This window comes from Calliphora vicina, chromosome 2 (assembly GCF_958450345.1).
Source record: "Calliphora vicina chromosome 2, idCalVici1.1, whole genome shotgun sequence".
Lineage (NCBI taxonomy): Eukaryota > Metazoa > Arthropoda > Insecta > Diptera > Calliphoridae > Calliphora > Calliphora vicina.
In genome coordinates this window covers 6,566,922-6,592,949 of record NC_088781.1, presented here as the reverse complement: position 1 = coordinate 6,592,949, position 26,028 = coordinate 6,566,922, and the positions used below count along the sequence as shown (strand labels likewise).

General features: G+C 29.6%; 3 protein-coding genes across 4 annotated transcripts; all 3 read right to left on the bottom strand.

Moving 5' to 3' along the window:
- Positions 1 to 530: 530 nt before the first annotated feature.
- Positions 531 to 2,064, bottom strand: LOC135951289 (U2 small nuclear ribonucleoprotein auxiliary factor 35 kDa subunit-related protein 2). Of its 2 annotated transcripts, none has more exons than XM_065500908.1 (5): positions 1,964 to 2,064; positions 1,821 to 1,906; positions 1,031 to 1,757; positions 859 to 962; positions 531 to 706 (listed from the first exon to the last, which is right to left on the bottom strand). In XM_065500908.1, the coding sequence occupies exons 1-5, from the start codon at positions 1,984 to 1,986 to the stop codon at positions 546 to 548; spliced, it is 1,101 nt and encodes a 366-aa protein (XP_065356980.1). In that variant the 5' UTR covers positions 1,987 to 2,064; the 3' UTR covers positions 531 to 545. The 2 variants fall into 2 exon arrangements, with proteins under 2 accessions (XP_065356980.1, XP_065356981.1); XM_065500909.1 differs by having other exon boundaries at positions 556 to 706; positions 848 to 962.
- Positions 2,065 to 3,853: 1,789 nt separating this feature from the next.
- Positions 3,854 to 7,492, bottom strand: Gr28a (Gustatory receptor 28a). The gene is made up of 3 exons (XM_065501966.1): positions 6,869 to 7,492; positions 4,028 to 4,636; positions 3,854 to 3,952 (listed from the first exon to the last, which is right to left on the bottom strand). The coding sequence occupies exons 1-3, from the start codon at positions 7,490 to 7,492 to the stop codon at positions 3,854 to 3,856; spliced, it is 1,332 nt and encodes a 443-aa protein (XP_065358038.1).
- Positions 7,493 to 16,087: 8,595 nt separating this feature from the next.
- Positions 16,088 to 25,785, bottom strand: Gr28b (Gustatory receptor 28b). The gene is made up of 4 exons (XM_065499259.1): positions 25,153 to 25,785; positions 16,511 to 16,912; positions 16,294 to 16,452; positions 16,088 to 16,213 (listed from the first exon to the last, which is right to left on the bottom strand). Exons 1-4 carry the CDS (start codon positions 25,783 to 25,785, stop codon positions 16,088 to 16,090), a joined length of 1,320 nt encoding a protein of 439 aa, XP_065355331.1.
- Positions 25,786 to 26,028: the final 243 nt, after the last annotated feature.

Below are 26,028 nucleotides of genomic sequence, written 5' to 3'. Positions count from 1 at the left end.
TAATCTACATGTGTAAAATGTAATAAACCATTCTTACCTTGCAATTTTTGCTTATTTATATTTCTTAGATTTTGCTTTATATGTTTCAGTGGGAGATTTTGAATGCCGCCGATGTTTATGTCTCGAACTTGGACTGTTATCTCTTGTTTTCTTGTGAGATCTATGATTTTCTGTTGAAGTAGTTTTATTTTTATGATGGGAAGAATAAGGACTATTTGATTTGGATTTTCTTGATGTTTCATCGTGACTAGAATTTGATGTGGATCTTTTGGCATATTTGTTATAGCGAGAATTTGGACTTTTAGATCTTGTTCGTCTGTGTGAAGATTTACGTGATTTTGAGCTGGTTGAGTATTTATGTTTTTCTTTGCTGTTATCTTTTAATTTTGTTGGTATATTTGCAGATTTCAATTCAATTTCTGGAGTTTCAGACCAACGCCAATTGCGGGATTCCATGCTTTGATTTTTACGGGAATCAGTAGTTTCCATGCTACAAATTAAAATGCAATTAAGTGTTACAATTATTTTAAATTAATTTTAAATTCCTACCTCATCATTTGTGGTGTCTGACTTAATGATTTAACACTTTTATCTGGATATCTATCCGGATTATCTATGTGCCTGTTGTATTTATTGCTCTTATTTTTCATTAAATGGAAAAAGTTACATTTCGTACCCTTGGGACATTTGCGACCTAACGATAAGCCTTTAGGAAAATCACGAAATAAAAGTTAAGGAAATAGTAATAAAACGATTAAAATTTAACAGTTGATGGTTGTTAAAAAAAACATAACTGAATCTTGATGAATAAATAAAATTAAAAATAGAGATTGTTTAAAAAGGATACGAAGCTCATACCACAAACTCCTGAACGCCATAGACGTATATTGGAGAATTCAACACTCATTCGTTTCGAAGCATAATAACGATTTTGAAGATTTATAAAAGCTTTCAAGGCGGATCTACAAATATTTATATTATTTCTTTTCAGTTATTTTTATTACTTTAGGACTATACACGAATAACTTACCTTTTGTCTTCATACTCTACAAAAACATGTCCCCTCAAATGAGCACGAACATTGCGATTTGTACGAAAGTTGATAATAGTACCAAACTCTTCCAAAACCGGCCATACATCTTCACAGAATTCATCATACGCATCACGTAAATCGCGTTCACTTAACTCTAATTCACTATCAGACCTGGAGTACTCTTCATGTTCTTGTTGCTCCAGCAGAGGATGTAGAAAGAAGTGCTTAATTAGTATAATTTTGGACAAATAAGGACGTTTGTGATTAAACGAACAGTTGGGGCCGTAACCACAACAATTAGTTTTATCAAAGAATTCACACGATATCCCCCCAGGTCTGGATTCCATAATACGTTCTAATATGTCAGGGGTTTTCATGGTACAGTCATCCAAATATTCCTGCATATTTCTCATGATATCATCTAATGCTTTGGTCTCTTTTTCAGCCTGTAATTTTAGCTCATCACGTTTTTTCTGACGTTGTTCCTGCAGCTTTTTTAAATCCTCGAACTGTTTTAGTCTTTCAGCTTCTAATTTGGCCTCTTCAGCTTTCCTTTTTAATTCATCTTTTCTGAATTGATCTTGGGCCAACAGTTCCCTGCGCAGCCATTGCTCTTCCTGAAGTTGGCGTTCATTTTCTTCGGCCAACAATTGTTGTCTTTCGACTTCCGCTTTATATTCCAACCAAGACTCATATAAGGGATCTTTGTGTTCTTCCAATTCAGCTTAAAGGGGAAATTAAAAATTGTGAGTATTATACTGAATATTAGTAAGATTCTTAAGCTCACCTTCTTCCAATTCTTTGTCTCTTTGACGAGCCATTTTTTGTCTTCTGTTTTTCCTTTGCAACTTTTTGACAAGTTTGCGCCAGGGTCTAATAAAATAAAGGGAGTCGTAATAAAGGTTGGAAAATATAATTGATCATGTTTACCTTTTACTGTTTTTTTGGTCCATACATTTAAACAAATTCAGAAGATTTACCGAATAAAAACAAAAAAAACTATGACCGATTGCTCCCAGACAGACTACAGGTTTTTTTATTTAAATCACAACAAAAAAGCGGTGTGTACAACAATTTATTTTTTCCACCAGCTGATTTGTTAAGGCGTTGCCAAATGCAATAAATGAAGAAACTGCCTTATCACATGCACTCATTTATCACCTGAGTACTGCTTTATCTTTGGGAGCTGCTTTTACCGGTATTTTTAAATATGGTTACAGGGGCGTGTTGCAACACATAATAAAGGTATATTTATTTTATTTATTTAAGTCTTTTTTTTACATATACAACAACATCATATATTATTAATTATAAGATGATGGATGAATGAATGAATGAATGCGACTATTTTACCAAGCAAAACAAATAAATAGCTTTAATTTTTCTGGGCGTAGCTACACCGAAAATAATAACCGCAAGGTTAGACCGTGGTAAGGCGGTTCAAAAATAAAGATAATACAGTGCAGTACAGTAAATTTTACTACTTTTTTTACGCTGGCAACAACTTCATTCATTCAGCCCAGTGTTGCTACACTAAAAAAATAAAAATAAAAAATAAACGAACGAAATTTTAAAAAAATTCACAAATTCTTTTTTTTTAAAGTTCGATAATACCACGAACCTGGTTTTTCTTGCAAGCAAAAAAATCTCCAAAGCCAGCCAGCCGCAAGCAGCTGATGTTCCAAAAATCAAAAGCCTAGAATTTCCTTCACCTTTTTTTTTCTTGTATGGTTAGAAATCGCATTCTTATTATTATGATTTTCATATAAATAATTGATTTATTTACCCTTCACCTTCGTGAGAAGGGTATATATAAGTTTGTAATTTCTAAATTTTTCATTTCCGACCCTATAAAGTATATATATTATGGATCCTTATAGATAGCGGAGTCTATTAAGCCATGTCCATCTGTCTGTCTGTTGAAGACCCCAGATATCTTCGGGATCCAAATCTTTATGTCAGACATGCTTACGAGAAGATTGCTATTTAAAATAAGCAAAATCGGTCCACAAATGGCTGAGATATGAGGAAAAAACCAGGACCCTCGATTTTTGACCTATATCTGGATTACTAAGTCATTAATATAGACAATATGGATAGATATTTCAAAGACATTTGCAATGACGTATATAAAACCATGTAAGGTGGACCAACAATGGGTCAAAATCGAAAAAAAATATTTTTTAACCCGATTTTTTTTAATTAAAAAAAATTAAAAAAACCAAAAAAAAAAATTTTAAATCTCAAAAATTTAAAAAAAAACTATTCGAATTTTTTTTTTCAAAAAAATTAAAAAACTGCAAAAAAATAAATTTTGTTTACCTAAAAAGCAGAATCTTAAAATAAATAAAAAAAAATATTCGATTTTGTCGAATAATTCGAGACAAAAAAACCGGTTTGTCGAATAACTCGAAAACCGTCCTTTTTTAAAAACCGGTTTAAAAAACCGGAAAATTGGAAAATAACCGGTTTTTCGAATAATTCGAAAACCGGTTTGACCACTCTATCCTCGTTCGAATAACACTTGTACGACCCCTTTCACACTAGGCAATTTAGTTGCGCAAGTCTCTTGCCCAACAACAAACCGTGTGAAAGGGGTCTACTTAAGTTTTCATAAAGCGCTCATTTCCGAAAAACTCTTTAAAACGAATAAATATAAATCTCTTTAAAATTTTAATAATGACAAACATTTAGTTTTAGTTAGCTATTATCCTATTACTTTTCATTTAACAAAAAGGCACATTTATTACACTTTCATATTGATTTAACAATTTTTGGCACACTTTACAATAAAAAACATATTTGATGAAAACACAAAATTTACGATACACAATTTGTATTGTTTTGATTGGCATCCAAGTGATGGGTGGTTCGAAATTGAACCAATATGATTAGATAACAAGTAGCAGCACCAGTAATCTGTAATATACAGAATTAAGTCAACCAAAAACTAATCACAAACAATTATAGAAAATTATGCTCTCTTAAACTTACCGTAAATATCAAAGTACGATCCAAATTAAATAGTTCTGCTGCCGTAAATCGTACACGACGATGCTGTAACTGCAAGGACAAGCGCAACAAACGATCTCGTATTTCCGGATCATCAGTTATGTTCAGAGTCTTGTGAACAATGGCAGCACATTTAGCACTTTCTTTGATGGTTTTACTGCTGCCCTCTACAATTACAATTATTATAATGACATACCACAACATTTGGGCAAAGAAGAAGGCGAAAAACTCATCGGCCTCGAAAACTTCCACACAATTTGGATTCAACATTACTTCAAGTATATAGAAATCATCGAATAATATGAAAAGAAAGGATATGGCTATTATGGCCAGCAGTGGATATGTAAAGTATTCCTCTATGGTATTGCAAATATCACAAAGCAGATTGTGTATGTTGGTAACTTGTTTAAGGGAAAATTCCGGATTTTGCCTAATAATTGAAGTCACGCTATAGCGTTTACTGGCCGTTACAGAGATATTAGCCGGCCGTCTACGGGGTACACTGCGATTAATGCGTACTATCGAATGTAGGGGCGAAAGTTCCATGGCATTACTCTCTTCGATGTGAGAGTCTAAAATGTCCTGAAGAATCTGAAATAAAGAGGTGTTAAATAAAGGTCATTCTGTGGTATCTGTGTTAACAAAGGAATGACCAAAAGTTTTATAAATAATTTGAAATATCCTATTGATATCTGGCTTTCGGTTCTTATTTGCACTTCTTCTAATGGTCCTCGATTACATTGGTTGGCATTCATAGCCACAAGGGACCGAGCTCAATATATTATTCAGATGTATACAACATAAATGTGAAAAACGGAATCTGGAAATTTGATTTATACAACACTAGAATACCGACCAACCATTACAATATAAACTTAGACTACGTTATCCATTCGGTTAAAATCCGATTTCTTTACAAATTTGAAAGCTAATCGTCACTAGGTTATTGATCTGAAGAATAGGGTTACAAAGGAATTCGTAGTTGTTGAAAAGTTAAATTTTCACTTCGTCAAAACGAGAATATGATTTTTTATGGGCTGGCTAAGTTTTATTGATTTCTTTATCCAATCAATCCAAATATTATGCATATTGTTAGCCAGTTATCGTTAACCAATTAGTTAATAAATATTCCTATTCTATTCCGAACGTTAAGATATTGAGATATTGAGCATTCCACACTTGTAGCCATTCTGAAATATGTCCATTGAATTTCAGTTTATAATAATGTAGAGATTTCAATAAATAAATTAAATAAATTATACAATACAATTATTTTTTTCAAGTGCGAACACTTCCACTTTGCAGACGCATGCATCACTTGTTTGTTAATATCCAAAACATATAAAAAGAAAACAGTTTGTCAATATCTTTAAGAAGACAGAAATCTTATAGACTTTGTCTTTAGATAATCCAACATAGATTTGGTTCGAACAGTTTTCATTCGGTACTAACGGTTTGGGCAAAGTGGGTCAAACTTCATAAGTCTTTTTGTGTTACCAACAGGAAAAGAGATGTAAGTTGTCAGTGTGATACAGAATAATAATAAAGTCCTGCAACATAGATTAAGTTCGAACAGGTTGCTTTCACTGCTAATGGTTCGGCCTTTCAACATTATAAGTCTGTTTGAGTTACCAATATGAAAAGAGAAGTAAGATTCGAATAAGATACAAGAAGCAGATTACGTCTTATGGGAAAAATAACTACATTCTAAAGTACATTACTTACTTAAAGTTACTACGCTATAGACTACTTAGACACTCGAGTGACAATTGACTTCATGCTAAATTATCTAGGATATACTTATAAGAACACATTTGACAAACCAATTGACGAACAATCCAAAAATAGGGATTGATTTCTTTAGTTGTCAATGCAGCTTGATGTAAAGACAAATTAATTGAGGAGCCGCAGAACAAAAGGTACTTTTTCGCTCATTTAAATTTTTTGGGAAATTGAGTTTTATTTATTTCGCCCCATTAAAAAAACTGCATGAACCTGGAAATGTTAATAAGCTTCTTACTTATCAATAGATACATCTAACTGCCATAAGTCACCACATTAAATGTTAAGGATGTTTTACTTAAAACCATTTTAATATCGGAAAAAGAACTTTTTGTTAAAAAATAAAGAAAAAAGTACGTTTTGTTAAAAACAAAATTAAAAAGTTATTATGCGTTTTTTTTAACGATTATATTTTAAATGAATGTTTTAATCCTGATCTAATATTCATATAAACAAATTACACATTGAAATTATACTAGTTATTCGTTTATACTAGTGTTGTACGTTTTGTTGAGCACACTTACTTAGTAAAAAAATAAAAAAAAATTGCTAACTTGATTATTTCTAAAAGATTTCAACCCAAATATTATAAAAATACCAAAAAATATATTTTTGCAAAAATACGAAAAAGTACCTTTTGTTCTGCGGCTCCTTAATTGTTGGCTGCGAAATCAATCGCGAATTCTATTACTCAACAATTGAGGTTTAAATAGATGAGATTTACAACACATCATAAACATAAAGATAGTTCATGAATCTTGTGGCGGGGCAGTCTAAATTACTTTTTCAATGTCAGATTTTGTTAACAAAATGTGACGACACTTTTCTAGATAAATAATAAAACATTATACTAAATAGTTGTGGCCTTAGTATGTGATGTCCTGCAATAACTTTTATTGTTGGATTTCATTATTTTCATAAAGAAAATATATTAATTATAACCTTGCAGTTGGTAAGATCCACACCTATTTCAAAGTTACTCTTCCTTAACACACTTTTTGGTCATTCCTAATTCATACCATCACTTTCCATCAGTCTTACCTCGTTCATCATATGAAATCGACTTTTCGCCAAATGAGTGGTACACAAAAACTTAAATACCATGATACTGATGTTGATGTGCGGCAGCGCAAATGTTGTAAACACCACAAACGAAGGCGTTATCTGGGCCGATCTCAGCAGCATATAACTGACACACAAATAAATAACGTTGAACAGCAGCATACCAAAGGATATTACAAATGAATAACACAAAATTTTGCGATAATTCAATTTCATGCCCAACCGCACAAAAATCTCATCAACGACCAAATTATTCTGTATAATATTTATCAATTTATCCCGTTTCACAATGGCAAAACCGAATATCGTCAACATGGCTATAATACCCGTAAGCGAAAGTGTAGCATCGCCCAGTTTGGTGATGTTCGTTTGAAAGAAATAACCAATAATGGAGCCACCTTCACGACGCGACAGAAAAAAACACAACAAAAAGAACAGGAAATGGGCAATGCCGGCGACAAAAGACAAGGCCGAAGTACGAACTTCCTTTTGGGATTTCAAATGGAAGGGGGCCAAACCAATTATGGAAATGTAGGTTAGTGGTCTCAACGATTGAAATATATTGTCGGCTTGTGAGAAACGTTCCCAGATTTTAAAACCCATTGCTTGCTTAATTAGTGATTTATTGGCGAAATTGTAAAACAAAAAAAATTAACACTTTTGTTTGCACCGGAAATTAATTATTAATAATATTTCACTTCACGTCCGTTTTAGAAGGCCACTTGTTGATAACTGAATCCTTGCAATGTGTGTAACTCTATCAAATGTCGCTTTAGTTAAAATGTATACTTTGTTAAGTATATCATTGTGTTTGTTGTAATTTATAGCTATTAATTGTCATTATGCACATAGATACTAAGTATATACTACATATAGATAGATACATATGTATTCTACAACAAGTAGGTAACTGAGCCACGGTGGCTTTTTTATTGTTTTTTTTGTTTTTTTTTAGCAACAACTTAGAGCAGAAATGAATGAAACTTAATTGTATTTGTAATAAGGACCTCATGGTATAAAGTACCTACGTTGATGTAAAGGGTGTCGATTAAACATGACACCCCTTTACTATTTATGTAGAGTAAATAAATTGTTTGTCGTAGACAACTAGATAAATATTGTCTTGACTATATATTTTGAGCAAGCGGTGTGACACAAAGCGCAGGCGTTATTGTGTCCCTATTATGGTTTTGTTTTTTGTTTATGTTTACAACCAATTATCTTCAACAATTCCAACAATTATTTAATTGCAAACCAACTAAATGAACAAACTTACACTTGGAAAATTAATGCTTTAGTATAGCAGGATTAGAAAGCAATTAGTTATTGAAATCGTGTTTAAAGGTTCATAATTCATTTTGTTTTATTGGCTCGGTTACAGTAAGTGCTGGTTTACACACGTCAAGTTTACTTGAGCAAGTTTTGAGTTTATTGAAGAGAGAGGAGATTGAAAAGATTTTCCTCTTTTTATTCCTCTCTCTTCAATAAACTCAAGACTAGCTCAAGTAAACTTGACGTGTGTGAACCAGCACTAACTATTTATTTTAAAATATTGATCACATCAGAAATTTAAAAATCAACCTTATGAATGAATATGTTATGATAAATTTAATAAGTCTTATAATAAGTCCAACATTTCCAAAATTTGTAAAACTCGTTTACTCTTGTATTAACTGTGTTATGTTTCCCTATAGTTCTCTGTGTATTACTTACTTAATTGATTCCTTTCCTTTATAGCCAAAATATATTTATGTACAATAATATTGCATTAACAATATACGCATTTTAATTGTTTCAGCCGTATTAAATTTCCATTGTTGTTTCTTGTTTATATATTTCTGTGCCGAATTTACTACAGTATTTTGTTTCTATTGTTATACACTTAGAGAAATTATAGTTTCAAATGAGGAAAATTCAATTGATACAAATTGAACAAAACATTTAGGTTAATTAGACGCAGATATTCTTATTATTGGGTATATGACTTAAAAAATGCGGGATTTACAATTGAACGCGGTTTTTGTTTTTAATAAGTTATATGCAGGGAAACCGGAAATATGCTCTAAAAAAGTATTTTAAGCGCTTTAAATATGCAGTGAAAACTTTACAATATGCTCTTAAAATTTAAAAAATATGCTCTTAAAAAAACAAACGTTTACATAATTTTTAACTAAAAATTTCTAAAAAGGTAAAGTAACATAAAATAAACAAAAATAACATGAACTAAAACAAGTATAGCGAAGAAATAAGTACAACATATAAACAATAGGAACTTAAGCTATGAAAAGGCCTCCAGAGGTATTTTTTTATGATATTTTATATAAATATAAAGTCACTTCTTCAATTAAGGATATTATTGCAATAAATTACAAAATGTTGACTTAAATTTTCAAATAAAAATCGTTGTCAATTGGATGTTTTCAGATCCAAAAGAAAATGTGCTTTCGACATCAACTGATGTTATAGGAGCAAATTTAAAATACAATATTTTTTTAACACTTAGAACGGTTAAGTTTGAATTAGAACTAAAATTTGATATCTAGATGGCGCTATTATTAAAATAGTGTTTATTTTATATTAAAAAAGCCATATATTTTTCAATTTTGAATTTTAAACAAAGGAAGAAAAAACCTGTAACACAGCAGCGAAAAATAAGTAAGACAAAACTTGTTGTTGATAAAGTCATATGTGCAAATATGCTATTAAACAGTAAAATATGCTCTAAAAACGCAAAAATATGACATTAATATGCTGTTAAAACAAATATATGCAAAAATATGCTTAAGGGTAAAATATGCAAAAATATGCACTAACAAATCGATGCCAAAATTCTTAAATAGTTCTGAAACGTGTAAATATCTTATCCATGTGCTCATTAGACTCACCAGAAAAAACATGCATTTGCATATTTTGGTTTCCCTGGTTATATGTATGTCATTTTGAAGGGCATATATCTGACATTTATTCTCTCTTCATAGTGTAAACAGCAAGTTTTTTTTTGCTTCGAAAATTTTGAATTTTGTGCCAACAAAGCGTCATATGCGGGAAGTTTCAATTTACTTCTTTAATTTACACACCGATTGCTCATCAAAGCTTATGGTGAAAGTGTCCCACCGGTTTCAAAGTGCGAGTGATGGTTCAGAAGTAGTGATTTTGACACGGAAGAAAAAGATCGCACAGGACAGTCAAACAAATTTGAAGACCAAGAATTGGAGATTGTAAAGTCATTAGGAGCTAGTCTAGCACCAATTTCTAAATGTTTACGAGCAGCAGTATTCATCCAAAAGCAGGGAAACTGACTAAAGACAATTTTGCAACTGACTAAAGACAATTTTGCAATGATGCTTGAACGCTATAAAAGAAAATCAGTTTTGCACCGCCTCATTACTTGCGATGAAAAATGGAACCATTACGATAACCCGAAGCGTAAGATATCGTACGTGAAGCCCGGTCAACCAGCCGAATCGATACCAAAACCAAATATCCATGGCGCTAAGGCAATTCTCTGTATTTGCTGGGACCAAAAGGGTACTATATATTATGAGCTGCTGAAATCTGGCTAGACCATCACAGGGAACCTGTACCGAATACAACTCATTCGTTAGAAGCGAGCATTGGCCAGACATGAAACCGTAATATTCCATCATGACAGCACTCGGCCACATAATGCAATATCTGTTTAAAACTAAGTATTTAGAATGAAGTGGTTGGGAAGTTTTGCCTCACCCACTTAATAGACCAGAACGTACCGCGTCCGACTGCTATTTGTTTCGATCGTTGCAGAACGCTCTCTCTAGGATACGCTTCGCTTTAGAACATAGTATCCGAAATTGGCTTGTTTCGTTCTTGGTCTTAAAAGATAAGCAGTTCTTTTGGCTCGGAATCCATATGTTGGCAGTAAGATGGAAAAAGGTCATAGCTAACAATGACCACTACTTTGAATAAATTTATATTGTACAAATGTTTCGAAATAAAGCTAAAAATTTTGAAAAATTCCAGCTCCATATTAACTTAAAAAAGAGATATTCTTCGGCGATATTGTCAATAATAAAACTCGGTTCGCACCTCTAATTGAATTTCAGATTTTCTATGTGGAATTTAAGTTTTTGTGAAAGGGCAAAATTTTTTTTCTTAAAATGTTTAAGTGCTCACATCTAGAATTGTTCCTTTTAGTGTAAAAATACGATTGTAAATGTTTTAGCTCAATCGGACTTTGCCTCGCTAACAGCTTCTGCCTGACTGATACCTGCGCTATTACCTAAAGCGGAGATTCCCAGTAGTTGTTCATCATCTCCTTTGCTTACCAACATTGCAACAACAAACTTTAAATTAACATTTCTCTGTAAGTACCTTTACAAGCGACAAGTCAAAACCAAAATTGAGATTCCCAGATTTTTACTTTCTGCTGTAATACATGATTAGTAATGAAAAATGAAGTAGTAAATGCCAGATGTTGCAAAATTGCGTAAAGTTCAAGAGATGTCAGAATAGTTGAGAAAATAAGTGAGGTCAAAATGAGAAAAAGTAGTAGTCATTTTAAAACTTCGGGGCACGGGACGGCAGAGTCCGTATTTTTATACTAAATGGCACAATTCTAGACGTGAGTATCTATAAAAATCGGAAATCGATTTTATAAAACCACCCTAATGTACCCGAAACCTTTCACTGCTAAATTGACATGGATCAATTCAACAAAATCTATATATTCGAGGTCAAATCTCTAAAAGTTGTTTTTATTTAAGATCATTTTGGGGTACCATTAACAATTTTCGAGTTATAGGACATTAATTTAACAATACAATGTGGGTACTTCTATAACCACAATATAAAGTTTATATGATTTTTTGTCTTATATTTCGATTCTTCATTTTATCATCGTTTATCATCTTTAAAATATACGTAACACTATTTTATTAATTGATAAGGAAAATTTTAATTATTTCAAAGAAAATTTATTAATCTTAATGAACTTTGACTTTTGTGACATTTGACGTCCACTCGCGCAGCAGAGTTTTATTTTTTTTTCAGATTTCAGATTTTATTTCAGATTTCTTTACATATTTAATATCAAATAAGTAAACTTATGTTTTTGTATATTAATTGTAGACAATAACAGTATTTTTTTCTAATAAGTTGTTGTGTGCATATTTAATAATTCAATTTCAATTAATTATAAAAACCACATATTGCATTATTGCGAGTTACATACTCATATATCTACATATGAATATGTTCCCTGCAGTTCATGGAACTAGTTTTATATTGACACATACATTTATCACTAAGAATCACCATTAGCTACTTAACATCTTGCAACGCCTTTAACGTGGATGTTATTGTGAATGGAACTATTAACTCATCTTTAGTGATCCTATAAATAATAATACAAATATGTATGAGAATTTTGTTGGCGATATTTAATGGGCACAGTTACTAATTGACACCACCTGTAATGCTTTGGTTTAGAAAATTATTAAGTAATAACTATCATAGTATATTGACACCACTTTAAAGTATACCAGTAAACTCAATGGTAACTAGTTGTAAAAAAATCCTTAGCAATTGCTAGTTTTAATACTGCTACTTACTCCAGTTAATTTAATAATGTGGCCAGTTTAATATTAAAATGTTTTTAAAGCATTTTTATAATTTATTGATTTATCCATCCACCCAGTTAAATATATGTATGTCTCCCTACCTTAAATAGTGTATAATTTAACATTTTTAAAATTATTTAAATTATTAAACTAAATGACGTAAGAAAAATTCAATTAAATATTTTTATTACTGGCAAACTATAAGTATGAATGTATAATACGTTTGGTTCTAGATTAAACAATATAAAATACTTCATATCCACTCAATATAACGTATGTCAAATAACTGTTTACGGTTATTACCACTGTCAGTGTCATCAACACTTTTACACTAAAGACAACAAATTAAAAGAATGTTTATTATGAGTGTATGTCATTCCTATAAGTTCATGATTACTCAAGGGAAAGTTAAGCTGATAAGAGGCCTTTCAGAAGGCCTTATATACCAGACACGTGTGATGACACTGCATACCATTATTGTTATTTTAGCATAACTGTAAGATGGTGTATAATAACAAGCCTGTTAGAATGCCTACAAAGAAATCTCTTTCAGAAATACATAATTTTTTATAAAAATTTGTTATATTTTATTTTTACAAAAAGTAAGGCCTTGCATTAGGCCTTTGCTAAATACTTATGTAAGTAAGTATGTGCGAAATTAAATTTATTTGCAGTGTGTTTTATTATTGACATTTACCCGTGTTTATCTAAACGAAAGTTAAGTTATATTTTATTGATACTTGACATTTGCTATTTAGTTGCTATGATGAGTAATAAATCAATTTAATAATAATTTTTTTTTTTATAATTTCTACAAATTCTTGGAAATTATGATTTCAAACAACTAAAAGTAGGGTTAATATTAAATTTATTAAAGCAATTGCTACCTTTGCACTAAAATAATGTGTTATGGTATTTGTTTAGTACCAAACATGTTAGAGCATGTTTAAAATATTAAATATTTGAATTCTAAATCCTTTGGTCATTCCTCAAAATAATTTTTTAATAACATTTGCAATTTGTTTAAAATATAGTATTTGTTTTTTTATTTATAAAATCTTTAAGTTTTTATTTTATTTTTTACATTTGATCTTATGCTAATGAAAAATTCTTTAAATCAAATTAAACTTTTAACATAATATTTTGAAACTGTTTTGATTATTTTTAAAGTACTTTGATTGATATAACTGAATATTATGCAAATAATAAAAATACTTTGATTTATTAAGAAAAATTAAGACAAATTTAACCGTGCTTAATATTAAAAATTTTAAAATGAAAATTTTACTATTCCACAGTTTTAATAAATCAATTTTAGAATAGTAGTACCCAGCAAATTTATATTTTAATCTAAATATTAATATTAAATATTATTAAAGTGATTTAATCGAATACTATACAAATATAGAAAAGTGCTAAAATTAAAAATAAAAAATATGATAGTAAATATTTTAGTTTTTCGTAGTTTGATAAATCAATTTTAGTATATTAAAGAAATTTTATATTTTCATCGAATATTTGTGTCAAAAATTATTTATTCTATTTGTCAAGTAGTGTCTCCTATGCCCTGGGGAATTATAAAAATAAAAACTGGAATACTTTTGTAACAGATTTCTGTTAGAAAATAGAAAATGTCCAAAGATTTTTTTTTTGGAAAATTTGTTTTCGGCTTTTTGAAGAAAAATCAAGTTTGAGAGTAAAAACCGTTTTTTCCTAAAAATCTTCCTGATTTTAGGAGAAAAATTTTTTTTTTATACCCTTCACCATGAGTGGCAAGGGTATATATAAGTTTGTTATTCCGTTTGTAATTTCCACATTTTTCATTTGCGACCCGCCTGTGTGTTGAAATCAACTTTCCGAAGCCCCCAAATAACTTACATACACGATTCATACATCAATATCTCCGAAATTCTTCCGGCTCGGCCGCTATTTAAAATCGAGAAAATCGGTTCACAAATGGCTGAGATATAAGGAAAAAACTAGGACAACCTCGATTTTTGACCTATTTTTGACCTATATCTGGATTACTAAGTCATTAATATAGACAATATGGATATCTAATGATAGATATTTCAAAGACCTTTGCAACGACGTATATAAGTTGGACATACAATGGATCAAAATCGGAAAAAAATATTTTTTAACCCGAATTTTTTTTTCATCAAACATTTTTTTTTGTCATAAATTCTTTTTCCAAAAAAATTAATTAAAGAAATTTAAAAAAAAAAATTTTGAAAAAGCTTTTTTTAAAAAAAAATTAAAAAACAATTTGGAAAAAAAAAATTTTTAAATTTTAAAACATTAAAAAAAATTAGATTTTGTTTAAATAAAAATATTTAAAAAAAAATATTTCTAAGTATAATTTGGTGAAGGGTATATAAGATTCGGCACAGCCGAATATAGCTCTCTTACTTGTTTTTTTTAAATTCAGTTTTTGAGTCAAAACTGGTATTTTTCAGGGACCGAAAATTTCAACTCAAAAACTCTCCAAGTTAGAGTCAACGGAGACCTATACTGTCAAATAACAATATTTTCATATTGAAGTGCTTTATCAGAATCTATGGTGATCAACTCCACAGTTAACAGTTATTTTTCAACGAAAAAATAAAAGTTCGGTTGAAACTCTTAAAAATAGAGTTTTAATTAGCCGTCATAAAATAAAACTCATTTGAGGAGTTTTATTTTTCCGTCATAAAATAAAACACATTTGAGGCGCTTTATTTTGCCTTCATAAAATAAAACTCATTTGAGGAGTCTATCCGATATAATGTGTGTAGTAATTTATATGTTTAAGAAAAAACAACAATTTAATAATAGGAATCAAACAATAACAAATTCAAATCCTACTTGTTTTTATTTTAATGAAAATTTCTTCAATTGCAATGCGCCAAGCTTTAGATGCCAATTTACATAAAATGAGTTTTATTTTCTGACGGAAAAAATAAAACTCCTTAAAAGAGTTTATGACGGGAAAATAAAACTCCTCGAAAGAGTTTTATTTTATGATAGCAAGTTTCACGCGAACTCACCCACTGATTTCAATCATATTCTAAAAAGAGTTTCTCGCAGATTTGTGACTATAGAATTCGATTTAGCAAAACAAAAAGTTTTGAAAAGTAAAATTTATTTACTTTTTTTATATTAAAACATTTCTGTTATGGGGGGGGGGGGGTAATTTCCTTCCCCCTTCAGAATATTTACTTTTTGTTGCATATCAGTTATGTTTCCCTTGATCTGCAAAATACATCATTAAATATTAGTTATTTATTTAAAACATCAAGATATAGGTCTATGCGCAATAAAATTATATTAACAGCACAATTTTATCGTTTTTCATTGCAAATATTCATGTTGTACCAATAGGACTCAAACAACTATGAATATTTATCTTAAATATTTCTTGTAATCCAAGTTGTTTATTGCAACAACAGCTGTTTCTGCGATTTAAAGGATACGCCAAAGCAACTTCACGATTAAATTATTTAAACCAGTAATTAAAATATTGAAATTGATTTTCAAAAAATTCGTGCCGCCTTATTATATTTAAATAAGCAATTAATACAAAAGAATTTACACTTTAAAATAATAAAATATAAGTATTTTAGGTTTGCGTATGATTTGCTGTGACATTAAGTGCTGGTTCGCAACCATTTTGTGTGACCGCTGGTGGTGAATTAGAGGTGAATTGTAACAAAATTATTAAATAAGTAGTTAAAGCGCCGCTTATCTGTAAACAAATTAAAAATAACATTGCAAATATTTTGTTCACACGTTTATTTATTTTAACAACATTTAAAAAACACTTACCGTAAAATATAAAGTGCGATCAATATTAAATAAACCAGCTGCTGTAAAATTAATTTTCAAATGCATTAATTGCATGGAAAATTGCTGAAGTTTCTCCTTAACATCGGCACTTTTGGCTTTATTCAATAAGGCATGAACAATGCCACCAGTTTTTTCGCTCTAAAAATATAAAATAAAAATTATAAAATAAATTTTAATTTCTATTTAATGAAGATACCTTCTTAATAGCTCTATTACTGCCCTCCACAATTGATATTATCGCTATCAAATACAATATCATCTGACACGAAAAGAATGTCACAAATTCCACGGTCTTAAATTTACTTTCCCTTTTGGATTTTCCCAACAGTGTCTCCAGCACGTAGTAGGCATCAAATACAATGATTAAGAAGGCAATCGAAATGATTGTTAGCAATTGATAGGTGAAATATTTATTGGCTGTGGAGGCTGCCTCACATATCAGCTGATGTATTTCCATGGATTCTTGTATAATTTCAGCGGGATTTTTTGAAACGATGGTGTACATGGAAAATGAGTCCAGGCATTGGAGTGAACGTTGTTTGTGTGTAATTGTTTTGATGCTGCGTGTATCCCATTGATGGCAAAGGTTTTTGAGGACCTAAACGAAGAATAGAGAATTTGTAATTACATGCATACATGGACTATAAAGTTTATGGCGTATGAGTAATATTTAATAATATTTTGTATTTGATATTAATCATACGTAGTATAGTAAGACAAGTTGGATTTTCTGTGAAACAATGTTTTACATTCGAATAATATTGTACTATTTTAACAATATATAAGCTTAAACTTGGAGATTAATATTCGAATAATATTGTATTATTTTTGAAATATGTAAACTTCTGCAAAAAAAAATATAACGATTACTTTTTATCAGTTTAAACAACTGGACTAATTTAAAACAAATAAGATATTTCTTTATACATTCGCCTTTTAAAAAATACATTTATTATGAATCAAATTAGAAGGCTGTACCTTCACCTTGGAATATTTTCAAATAATAATTTATAATGATATTCATACTTCATAAGGTCGCAAATGACATTTTAGAAATTGCAAACAAACCTTGGCAAGAGTGTAATATTTTTTTTTTTTTTAAATTTTTAGCTTTTTAAAAAGAATTGTATTATGAAAAAAGCTTTGTTGTTAAGTCTTTTTCAAAAAGTTAATTTTTATGAAAAAAGATTATTTGTTAAAACTAATTTAAAAAGCTTTTTTATAAAAGTTTTTTAATGAAACATATTTTTAAAAAACAATGCGAAATTTAGAGTATAAACTTTTAAAACTATTTGAAGTAGCTTATTAGAATTTTTTTTAAAAAGCTAGCCTTTGTGTCTAGGTTTTTCTATGAGAAATAAAATGTTTTCAGATAAATGTTTTTTTTTATTGGATTTTTGTTGTTTTTTTAAGGCTTTTTTTCATTACACAATTATTTAAATAAAAAAAAATATTTTTTTTTGAGGAGCCCTTTTTACTAAAAAAGGTTTTATAAAAAGAAATTTTTTTAAAGAAATTTATGAAGCATTTTAGGAATTATTTTGTATTAAAAAAGCTTTTTTGTGATTAAAAAATAAGTTTTTCCTTTGCAAAAATAAGTTCTTTTGATGAAAAAGCTATAAAAATATTTTCTTTATGTATAAAGCTTTTTGTTTTGGAAACATATTTTATTGTAAAAAAATAGTGAGCTTTTAAAAAGCTGATAAATTTAGCTTTTTGTGATAAATTTACTGAAAAAGAAAAGATTGTTTTTGTTGTTTTTTAACTGAGTTTCAATAGGAGCTTTTTCCTTATTATTTATTTTGAAACATTTGTACAAAATAAATTCATTCAAAGTATTGGCCATTGTTAGCAATGACGTTTTCCCATCTTTCTGGCAACATATGTATGTTTACAAATCGGGTTATTGTAATGGATCCCATTTTCATCGCAAGTAATGATTCGGTGCAAAAATGATTTTCTTTTATAGCGCTCAAACATCATTTCGGACATGTAAAATTGCCTTTCAAGTTCTACAGGCTTCAATTCGTATGGTACCCAATTTCCCAGCTTTTTGATGAATTTTCATTCGGTACAGATTCTCTATGATGGTCTGACCAGATTTCAGCAGCTAATGCCTACAATTCTTGGTATTCAAACTTTTTTGGCTGTCCTGGGCGATCTTTGTCTTCCGTGTCAAAATTACCACTTCTGATCCGAACAAACCATCATTCGCACGTTGAAAACGGTGTAACACATTTATCATAAGCTTTGGTGAGCAATCGGTGTTCTTCAGCGGCACTTTTTTCCAAATTAAAGAAGTAAAGTAAACCTTCCGCATATGACGTTCAACATTTTCGAAGCAAAAAAATACTTTGTTGTTTACTATATTATGTTCAATAACTAAGTGAGAATAAATGACAGATATGTAACCTTTTAAAATAACATATAAGTTATTAAAAACAAAAACCGCGTTTAAAAAATACGTCATCGATTGTAAATCCCGCATTTTCAAGTCATACACACAATAAAAAAAATATTTTTGTTTTCTGAAAATCTTTTTTTTTACTGTAACAGTTTTATTAAAAGTTAAGCTTTTTGGGAAAAATTTACTGAATGAACTTTTGTTTTAAATTTAAGAAGGAATTAAGAAATTTAAGAAAGCTTTTTTTTTGTTTAAAAATAAACTTTTTCGATGAAAAAATAAGTGAAGTGAAATATGGAAACATATTTTTTTGTTATTATGAAAAATGTATTTATTTGTTAAAAAGGTTTTAATAGTAGTCGATCTTTAGTAAATTCCATATTATATGGATGTTGAATTATTAGCTGACCAAAACATGAGATGTATCCAGGAGACCACTGTTTGGAGTATTGTTCAACAGTGTTGCGCTACACATGTCAACTTATAATGTGAAGAACTATATGAAACACAAGCATCCCTGCAGTTCATTCGTTGGCCACTAAGAACTACTACTAGTGAATTTTCAACCCACTCGCAACGTTATTGACTGGTGAATTTAACACGGGGATGTCATTGCAAGTGGCCGATTGGCACACTCTGCATAACACTTCACTATTAAATTCAGTATTGAAAATACTCCAGCATTTGAGAAAAAAAGGAAAAATAAATTTTTCTGAGAGCGGGTTGAACACATAACCTCTCGATTTCTAGTCAAATGCTCTAACCACTTAACCACACAGCTCTTATTTGTACTGCTCTCTAATTGTTATTAAGAATAACATGTGAGTCTACTCTCTATTTTTGCATTTTCTACATCATCACTGAGAATGAAAACACAAACGGCCACATTCAGCATTACATGTGGCCATCGAAGTGGTATATTCTAGAAGATTTTATTTTTCTTGAATTTATTTTCAAAAACTAAAGACAAATATCTGACTATTGTTTATTACTGAATATGCTGGTGGAATGTAGTGCAAATGATAACCATTTAACTACCACTTTAGCAGCCACATCGAACTAGTTAGTTGTACAAGTAGTAATATAGCAAGGTTTCCAATTGGCACTTTTCAAACTGCTGGGATATTATGACATGAATTTTATCTGATTCATAATTCTTAGAATTATCCAAAATCATTTTACAATAAATATAATTTTAATAAAATTTAAACATGTTACTTCACTAAAATAAGGCATGTTAATATCATACAATAAAAGTATAAAAAACAAATATAGAAAATGTAAAACCACTTAAATAACTTAAATTTTTTATACAAACACAAATACACATGGCGTATGAGCAATTTTAATAGCAAACAATTAATCAATATCACTCATACGTCGAAATTGTTTTAAACACGAAAACCTGAATATGACAGCATCGAAACAAGCATTATAACAATGCACTTTCATTAATACAATTTAAACTAAATAAAATTAAATATTTATTAAACACATATGTATAATGCACATATTAAAAAATATATATTTCCATAATTACCTCATTGACAGCCTTAAAATAATGTGTAATTTTAAACAGAGACGTAAAAAATATCACCACCACACCACTGATTATAATGTGAGGAGAATAAAATGACGACAATGCAATCCAGGACACATAAATTCCATTATGACGAAAAACCAAAAAATGTCCATAGATAATAAAAGAAAAATTGGCCAAGAACATTAGCAATAATGAAACATTTATTTGCCAAGCACATTTCTTTTGACGGAATTGTACACCAATACGCGAAAAATGCAATTCCAAGAATTCATATTGTTGCATTAAACTTATCAGAGAATTGCGTTGTAATAAACTGAATATTAAAACTATGAGTATGGCAATCATGCCATTGAATTTTTGCAAGGAATCGGTAAAATTCGAAACATTCGTGTGATAAAAATGAGCCAATAAAGATTGCTCATTATTCATGCTGCGAAAAAACACAAAACTATAGAAAACGATGCGCGCCAAAACGTTTAAATAACCAAACACGGAATTCTTCAAATGCCTGTTAGGCTGGGATGAGAATTGAAAAGGTATTATGCCGGTGCAGAAAGCCACAATGTAAAATACACGATAACAGGCATAAACATCTTTTGGTTTATGTAAATCGTGTAAAAATATCCGTATACTTAAGGGTATAATCGAGGTAATACACATCACTTTGCTAGACAGCTTAATGAAAACTAAACAAAATTGTTTATTAAATGATATTAAATTAGAGCACACATACAGCGGTCTGCTAGTAGTTATTGTATGTAAATACTCAATGTAGACAATTAGAAAGTCAAATGTTTTATTTTCTTTCTCTATTTTATCCGTAAATTTTGTTTATGGTCGGTGTTGTTGTTGTTAAATATGTTCATATGAATGTCGTGATGTTATCAAAGTAATTAATTGAATTAAAGTTTGAAAATGAAAATATACAAATGTTTGAATGATACGACTGCTATACCCCCAGGAATAGATTCTAATTTTTACAGTTGCTGTATGAGACCATAAAAACGTGACCAATTTGTTTATTTTGTTTTTATTTTCGTTTTCTTTGTCAAGGCAAAGGGGTTGTATTTTAAGGTTGAAGGAAATTTACTTGAAGCTACTATTTTAAATAAGTAATTACAAAATGTATAATGACTATAATATAGATTATGTAGACAATAAATCGAAAAGAGAGAAAACTAAAATTTTTTTTGTCTCAAAAAGAAAAATTTTGCAGCTACATTTTCTAAAATTAATTGCTGAGTCTTATGAGTCCATACTCCCTATATTTTCATAGGGAGTAAGAACTCACTGTGAGAAGAAGAAAAAGAGAGAGAAAAAAAATAAATATAGGGTACATATTTCTCTGTAAAAGGGTTTTGCTGCATAATAAAAGAGAACTATTTTACTTTGGATATTTTCATTTTTTTAATTCGGTTTGTAAAGAAAACTGATTATATTGGGGATTTCAGTCAAGTGAATCAATTTTTAAAATCGATGTCTTCCGATCGGGATGGAATTTGCACCAAGGTTAGACCTATTTGATAGTAATTTAGATACAATTTTTCAACAAGATCAGTTAAGAACTCCCTGAGTTATAATTTGACATTTTGGCCAAATATGTTTTTTTTTCTCATCCATGTAACTTATTACCTATTGTTCTTAGCAATATGTGTCCCAAATAGTTTAGATAGCTATTTCTTCAATCTTTCGAAAAAAAATATTTAAAAAAAGATAAAAAAATTGTAATATTTTTTCCGAAATCAATTAATTTTGCCCAAAGCTATGCACTGTTTTTTATGGGCCCCCAAAGATTTGGGGCCTCGTTGTCATTTTTGTAAAAAAGTGAAGTTGCAAAGTTGTAGCCCTTGTCATAAAGAACAAAAATTGTGAATATATAAAATCAAAAAAACTTCAAGATCAAAATCGGAAAAAACTTTAAAAAATTTAGAAATAAATTTGTTAGTTTATAATAATTTAATATTTTATGGCCCAAAACACTTAATTCCTTTAGGTTTTTTCTTACTAACTTATATTGATCCAACTAAATGGTGTTAAGAATCTTTCCTAGGAAGTTCATATGTTCTAGAAAGTTGTTTATTGAGATCTTAGGTAAATTTTGTTATTTGCGATAGACCTTGAAGGGCCCTTAATTAGATTTTTAAAGAATTGTTTTGTTGGTGGAAAAGAAAATATTAATGAAAACCAAATTGGTTTTTTCTACTAATGAATTGAAGCAATTTTTGTTGAAAAAATTTTTTAAAAAATAATTGTAAAAGAAAATAATTTGTGAATTTTTCTTCCAAAATTGGTCCATTATGGATCCGAATTTTTAAGATTTGATATATGTATATCGCCGGCTAGTACTTCATTTCATATGCATTTTGTCTATGCACCAAGTTTGGCTAAGCTACCGTTACCTCTAAAATACCCTTTCAGCTCAACAACCGTTACCGCTAAGCTAACGATTCCGAAATAACGGCAATTACCGTTATTGATATTTTGTTTGCCAATTTTTTTTTTCTAAAAAACTAACGTAGTTGTTGACATTTGAAATTAAATAAAAGTCATAAAATATCAAATTCAGGGTCAGAACATAAAAAAAACAGTAATAATGTCAATATGTGACGTTTCGAAAAATCATTAAAAATCCAAAAATTTACATTTTCAAAATAAGTTTTAAAGATTTCGGTAGCACGTTCAATTGCCTCTAATTACTTTTAGAAAAAATTTAATTATAATTTCAAAATGAGTAAGATTTGACTGGAAGACCTTATGAAGGTTAAATTAAAAAAAACTCTGATTTGAAATAGAAACCGAACCTGAACTATTCCTGATACAAATTTTGATGTATAAATCATGTTTGTAAATTATCTGAGGGCTTCCGAAAGTTGATTTCAACAGACGGACATCGCTATATTGACTTCGCAATAAATGTAAAATGTATAAATTATTGTACAAACAGTAAAGGGTATAAAGAAATTTTTTGTTGGTGAAAAAAAATGTCAGTGAATAATTTTAGTTGGTAAAAATTTGTTGTTCATAAAAAACAAATTCGTTAAAAAAAATTTTTTATGAAATTTTTTGTTGATTATAAAATTGTGGTTAAAATTAAAGAAAAATCTAAGGAAATATTTTTTATGGAGACAACTAATGTTAAGCTCAGACATTTGCTCATGATTCTTTGAGATAAATTCGATAACAGTAGATAATTTCAAATTTCAAGTTTGAATCATTTTAAATAAGCCTTTTTGCAGGCTAGACGCGAATATGTATTTGCCGAAATCTAAAAAATATTTCTTATTTACTGGTCATATTTTACGCTATAAAATAGTAATATAAGACTAAAATTTAATTAACTGATCATTTTATTAGACATTACATTATTTAGTAAATAATATTAATTTGAATATGATAACCAAAAGTTCGAATGTATTAATTCTTAATTCAATTATTAAAATCAAAAAAAATTAAATTTCATAAACAATTCATTAAAGAATTTATTACACATAAATTCATTGGCTTAATTTCTTTAATTACTGCAAACGTATTGAATTAATTTCTTTGGGAATTCTTTCATTATAGAATTAATTGATTACACTATGCAACAAATGAAGACTTTTAGAGTGACTAGACACGTTCAGAATGCATTGATATGTTCTCAAGAGTTGTTCAACTTTACCATAGCTACAACTTTGCTAAATATTGTTAGTGAAAAATTAGGAGACCCTGGAAGTTATTCTAAAAAAAGTAAAAAAAAAAATTTGTTTCCTATATTTTTTCAACAAAAGTGCACGAAAAAGCTATTTTTTGGAAAAAAAATTGTAACAAAATTTATTTGGCGGAATCTTAGCTATATTATTGCTATATAAAGTTAAGCCGTATCACAAAGTCTGAATTAGCTGTTAACCAAAAACTGATGACACCTTTTTTAGAGGCCCAACTGATTTTCAGAAACTTTGAGGGCCCATAAAAAAAAATCGGTCACCAAAATGGACAGTAGAGTCGAACCTATATAGTCATGATCGTGTGTTTTTTTTTCACTGTTGTACTGTGTTATTGATACATTCAGGATTCCCTTAATTCAAATCCATTAATCAAATTTATTAAAATAAAATGAAATTGTATACCATTCCATTAAATAATTCAATAAAGTATTTAAAATTGTATTGAATGACAAATTTTTCTTTCCGGTAGCATTTACTAATGTTAGTTCTTCAAGTTTCTCCAACCCACATACACCTGCCAGTTCTTATTTATTTGCAAATAAAATATCTTAATTTGTACTGCATAATTTAGGGAGCTTTTTTATTACAGATGAGTGGACTCAAAAAAAAATTTCGGAGTTTTACCCGGAATTTTTGAATTTTTTTTTCTTTACAAACCATCTCCAGAAAATTTCGAATCGAATAGAAAAAAATCAGCCAAATCGCTCCAGCCGTTCTCACGTGATGCCATGGACCATTTAATTTTTATGTACATATATATAGGAAGGCTTTAGACGATTTTTTCTATTTATGCAACAAACTGACAGGAGAAAATATTTTCATTAAATTCGGATTAGATTTGAATTAACAAAAATTCAATGAATTTTATTATGAATGAATTCAACAATGAATAAATTTTATTAAAACAAAAGCTAATGAATTTTAATGGTTGTATGAAATGAATTGCTGACATGTTTTAATTCCAAATTAATATTTGCTAAATTGAATTAATTAATTCGTAGCTCTGATAATAACAGTCCTATCATAACCAGAGGTTCGAATGAATTAATACTTATTTAAATTTTCAAAATCAAAATAAATATATTCTATTAAAGCACTCACGAATTAATACATTGTCATTAGTACTCCAAACGTATTGAATTGAATTCATTCTTTATAAAATTAATTTTACTTCACTCACTCACCTTATTCAACAAATCGAAATGTTGCCAAAAGCGCATAACAAACGAAACATTCAAAACCACCACACACATCAAGAAGATATGCGGTACAAAAAACGCAACAACCGCTTGAAACGATGGCCATATTTGATTATGAAACAACATCCACAGACTACTGGACAAATAGGCCGAACAAACTATCGTCACCATCACCAATTTCGAATGACGAAATTTCATAATGTAACAATAATTGAACTCCACGCCTAAATTTAAAAATCTGGCATCTATAACAGCCACCGTATGATACATATTGATCATGTCACGACTTTTACGCAAACTCACGCCAAATAATATAAGCATTCCGCTAAGACCGATAAACTTTTGTAAAATATCACCGATTTTCGAAATTTCCGTTTTGAAAAAGAAACCCACTATAGATTCATCCACTAGAAACGAATGCAAAAAGCAATAGACAAAAAATATGCCCTGCATTATAGTGATGCCGTAGCCCAAATGGGATATGGACATTCTGCGTTTGCCATGGGCTCCTACAACGCGCAGCGGTGTGAGACCCAATACGAAGGTGATGGCCAGTAGAGTTTTTTCGGCGGCATAAGAATCTTTGGGTTTGAAAAATTCGTGACAAATCGTTTTCATTTTTTATGTTTGTTAGTTAATAAAGAGAGCTAAAGGATATACTAAAATGTTTCCTAAATATTTCCGGGTTTTTATACTGTTTCGTCTTCAATTGGCGGTGGAAGTTATTTGTGTTGCTTGTTGTGATTGTCAGTCAGCTTATTAATGACAGTTCATGCATTTTTAAAGAGTTATATATAAAAGAGGGTTGCGTGTGTTTTGAAACAAAAAAAAACAATTTTGATTCCAAGTTAGAAATAAAAC

Excerpts from the sequence above, each read along its gene's own strand:
- Gr28b (XM_065499259.1), bottom strand. The coding sequence starts at position 25,785 with ATGAAAACGATTTGTCACGAATTTTTCAAACCCAAAGATTCTTATGCC. Across the intron at positions 16,913-25,152 it reads ATTTCGATTTGTTGAATAAG|GTCCTCAAAAACCTTTGCCA; the intron begins GTGAGTGAGTGA and ends TTCTTCGTTTAG. Across the intron at positions 16,214-16,293 it reads ATCGCACTTTATATTTTACG|ATAAGCGGCGCTTTAACTAC; the intron begins GTAAGTGTTTTT and ends ATTTGTTTACAG.
- Gr28a (XM_065501966.1), bottom strand. The coding sequence starts at position 7,492 with ATGGGTTTTAAAATCTGGGAACGTTTCTCACAAGCCGACAATATATTT. Across the intron at positions 4,637-6,868 it reads GATTTCATATGATGAACGAG|ATTCTTCAGGACATTTTAGA; the intron begins GTAAGACTGATG and ends TCTTTATTTCAG. Across the intron at positions 3,953-4,027 it reads ATCGTACTTTGATATTTACG|ATTACTGGTGCTGCTACTTG; the intron begins GTAAGTTTAAGA and ends TGTATATTACAG.
- LOC135951289 (XM_065500908.1), bottom strand. The coding sequence starts at position 1,986 with ATGGACCAAAAAAACAGTAAAAG. Across the intron at positions 1,758-1,820 it reads AGACAAAGAATTGGAAGAAG|CTGAATTGGAAGAACACAAA; the intron begins GTGAGCTTAAGA and ends TTCCCCTTTAAG. Across the intron at positions 963-1,030 it reads GTAGAGTATGAAGACAAAAG|ATCCGCCTTGAAAGCTTTTA; the intron begins GTAAGTTATTCG and ends AAATATTTGTAG.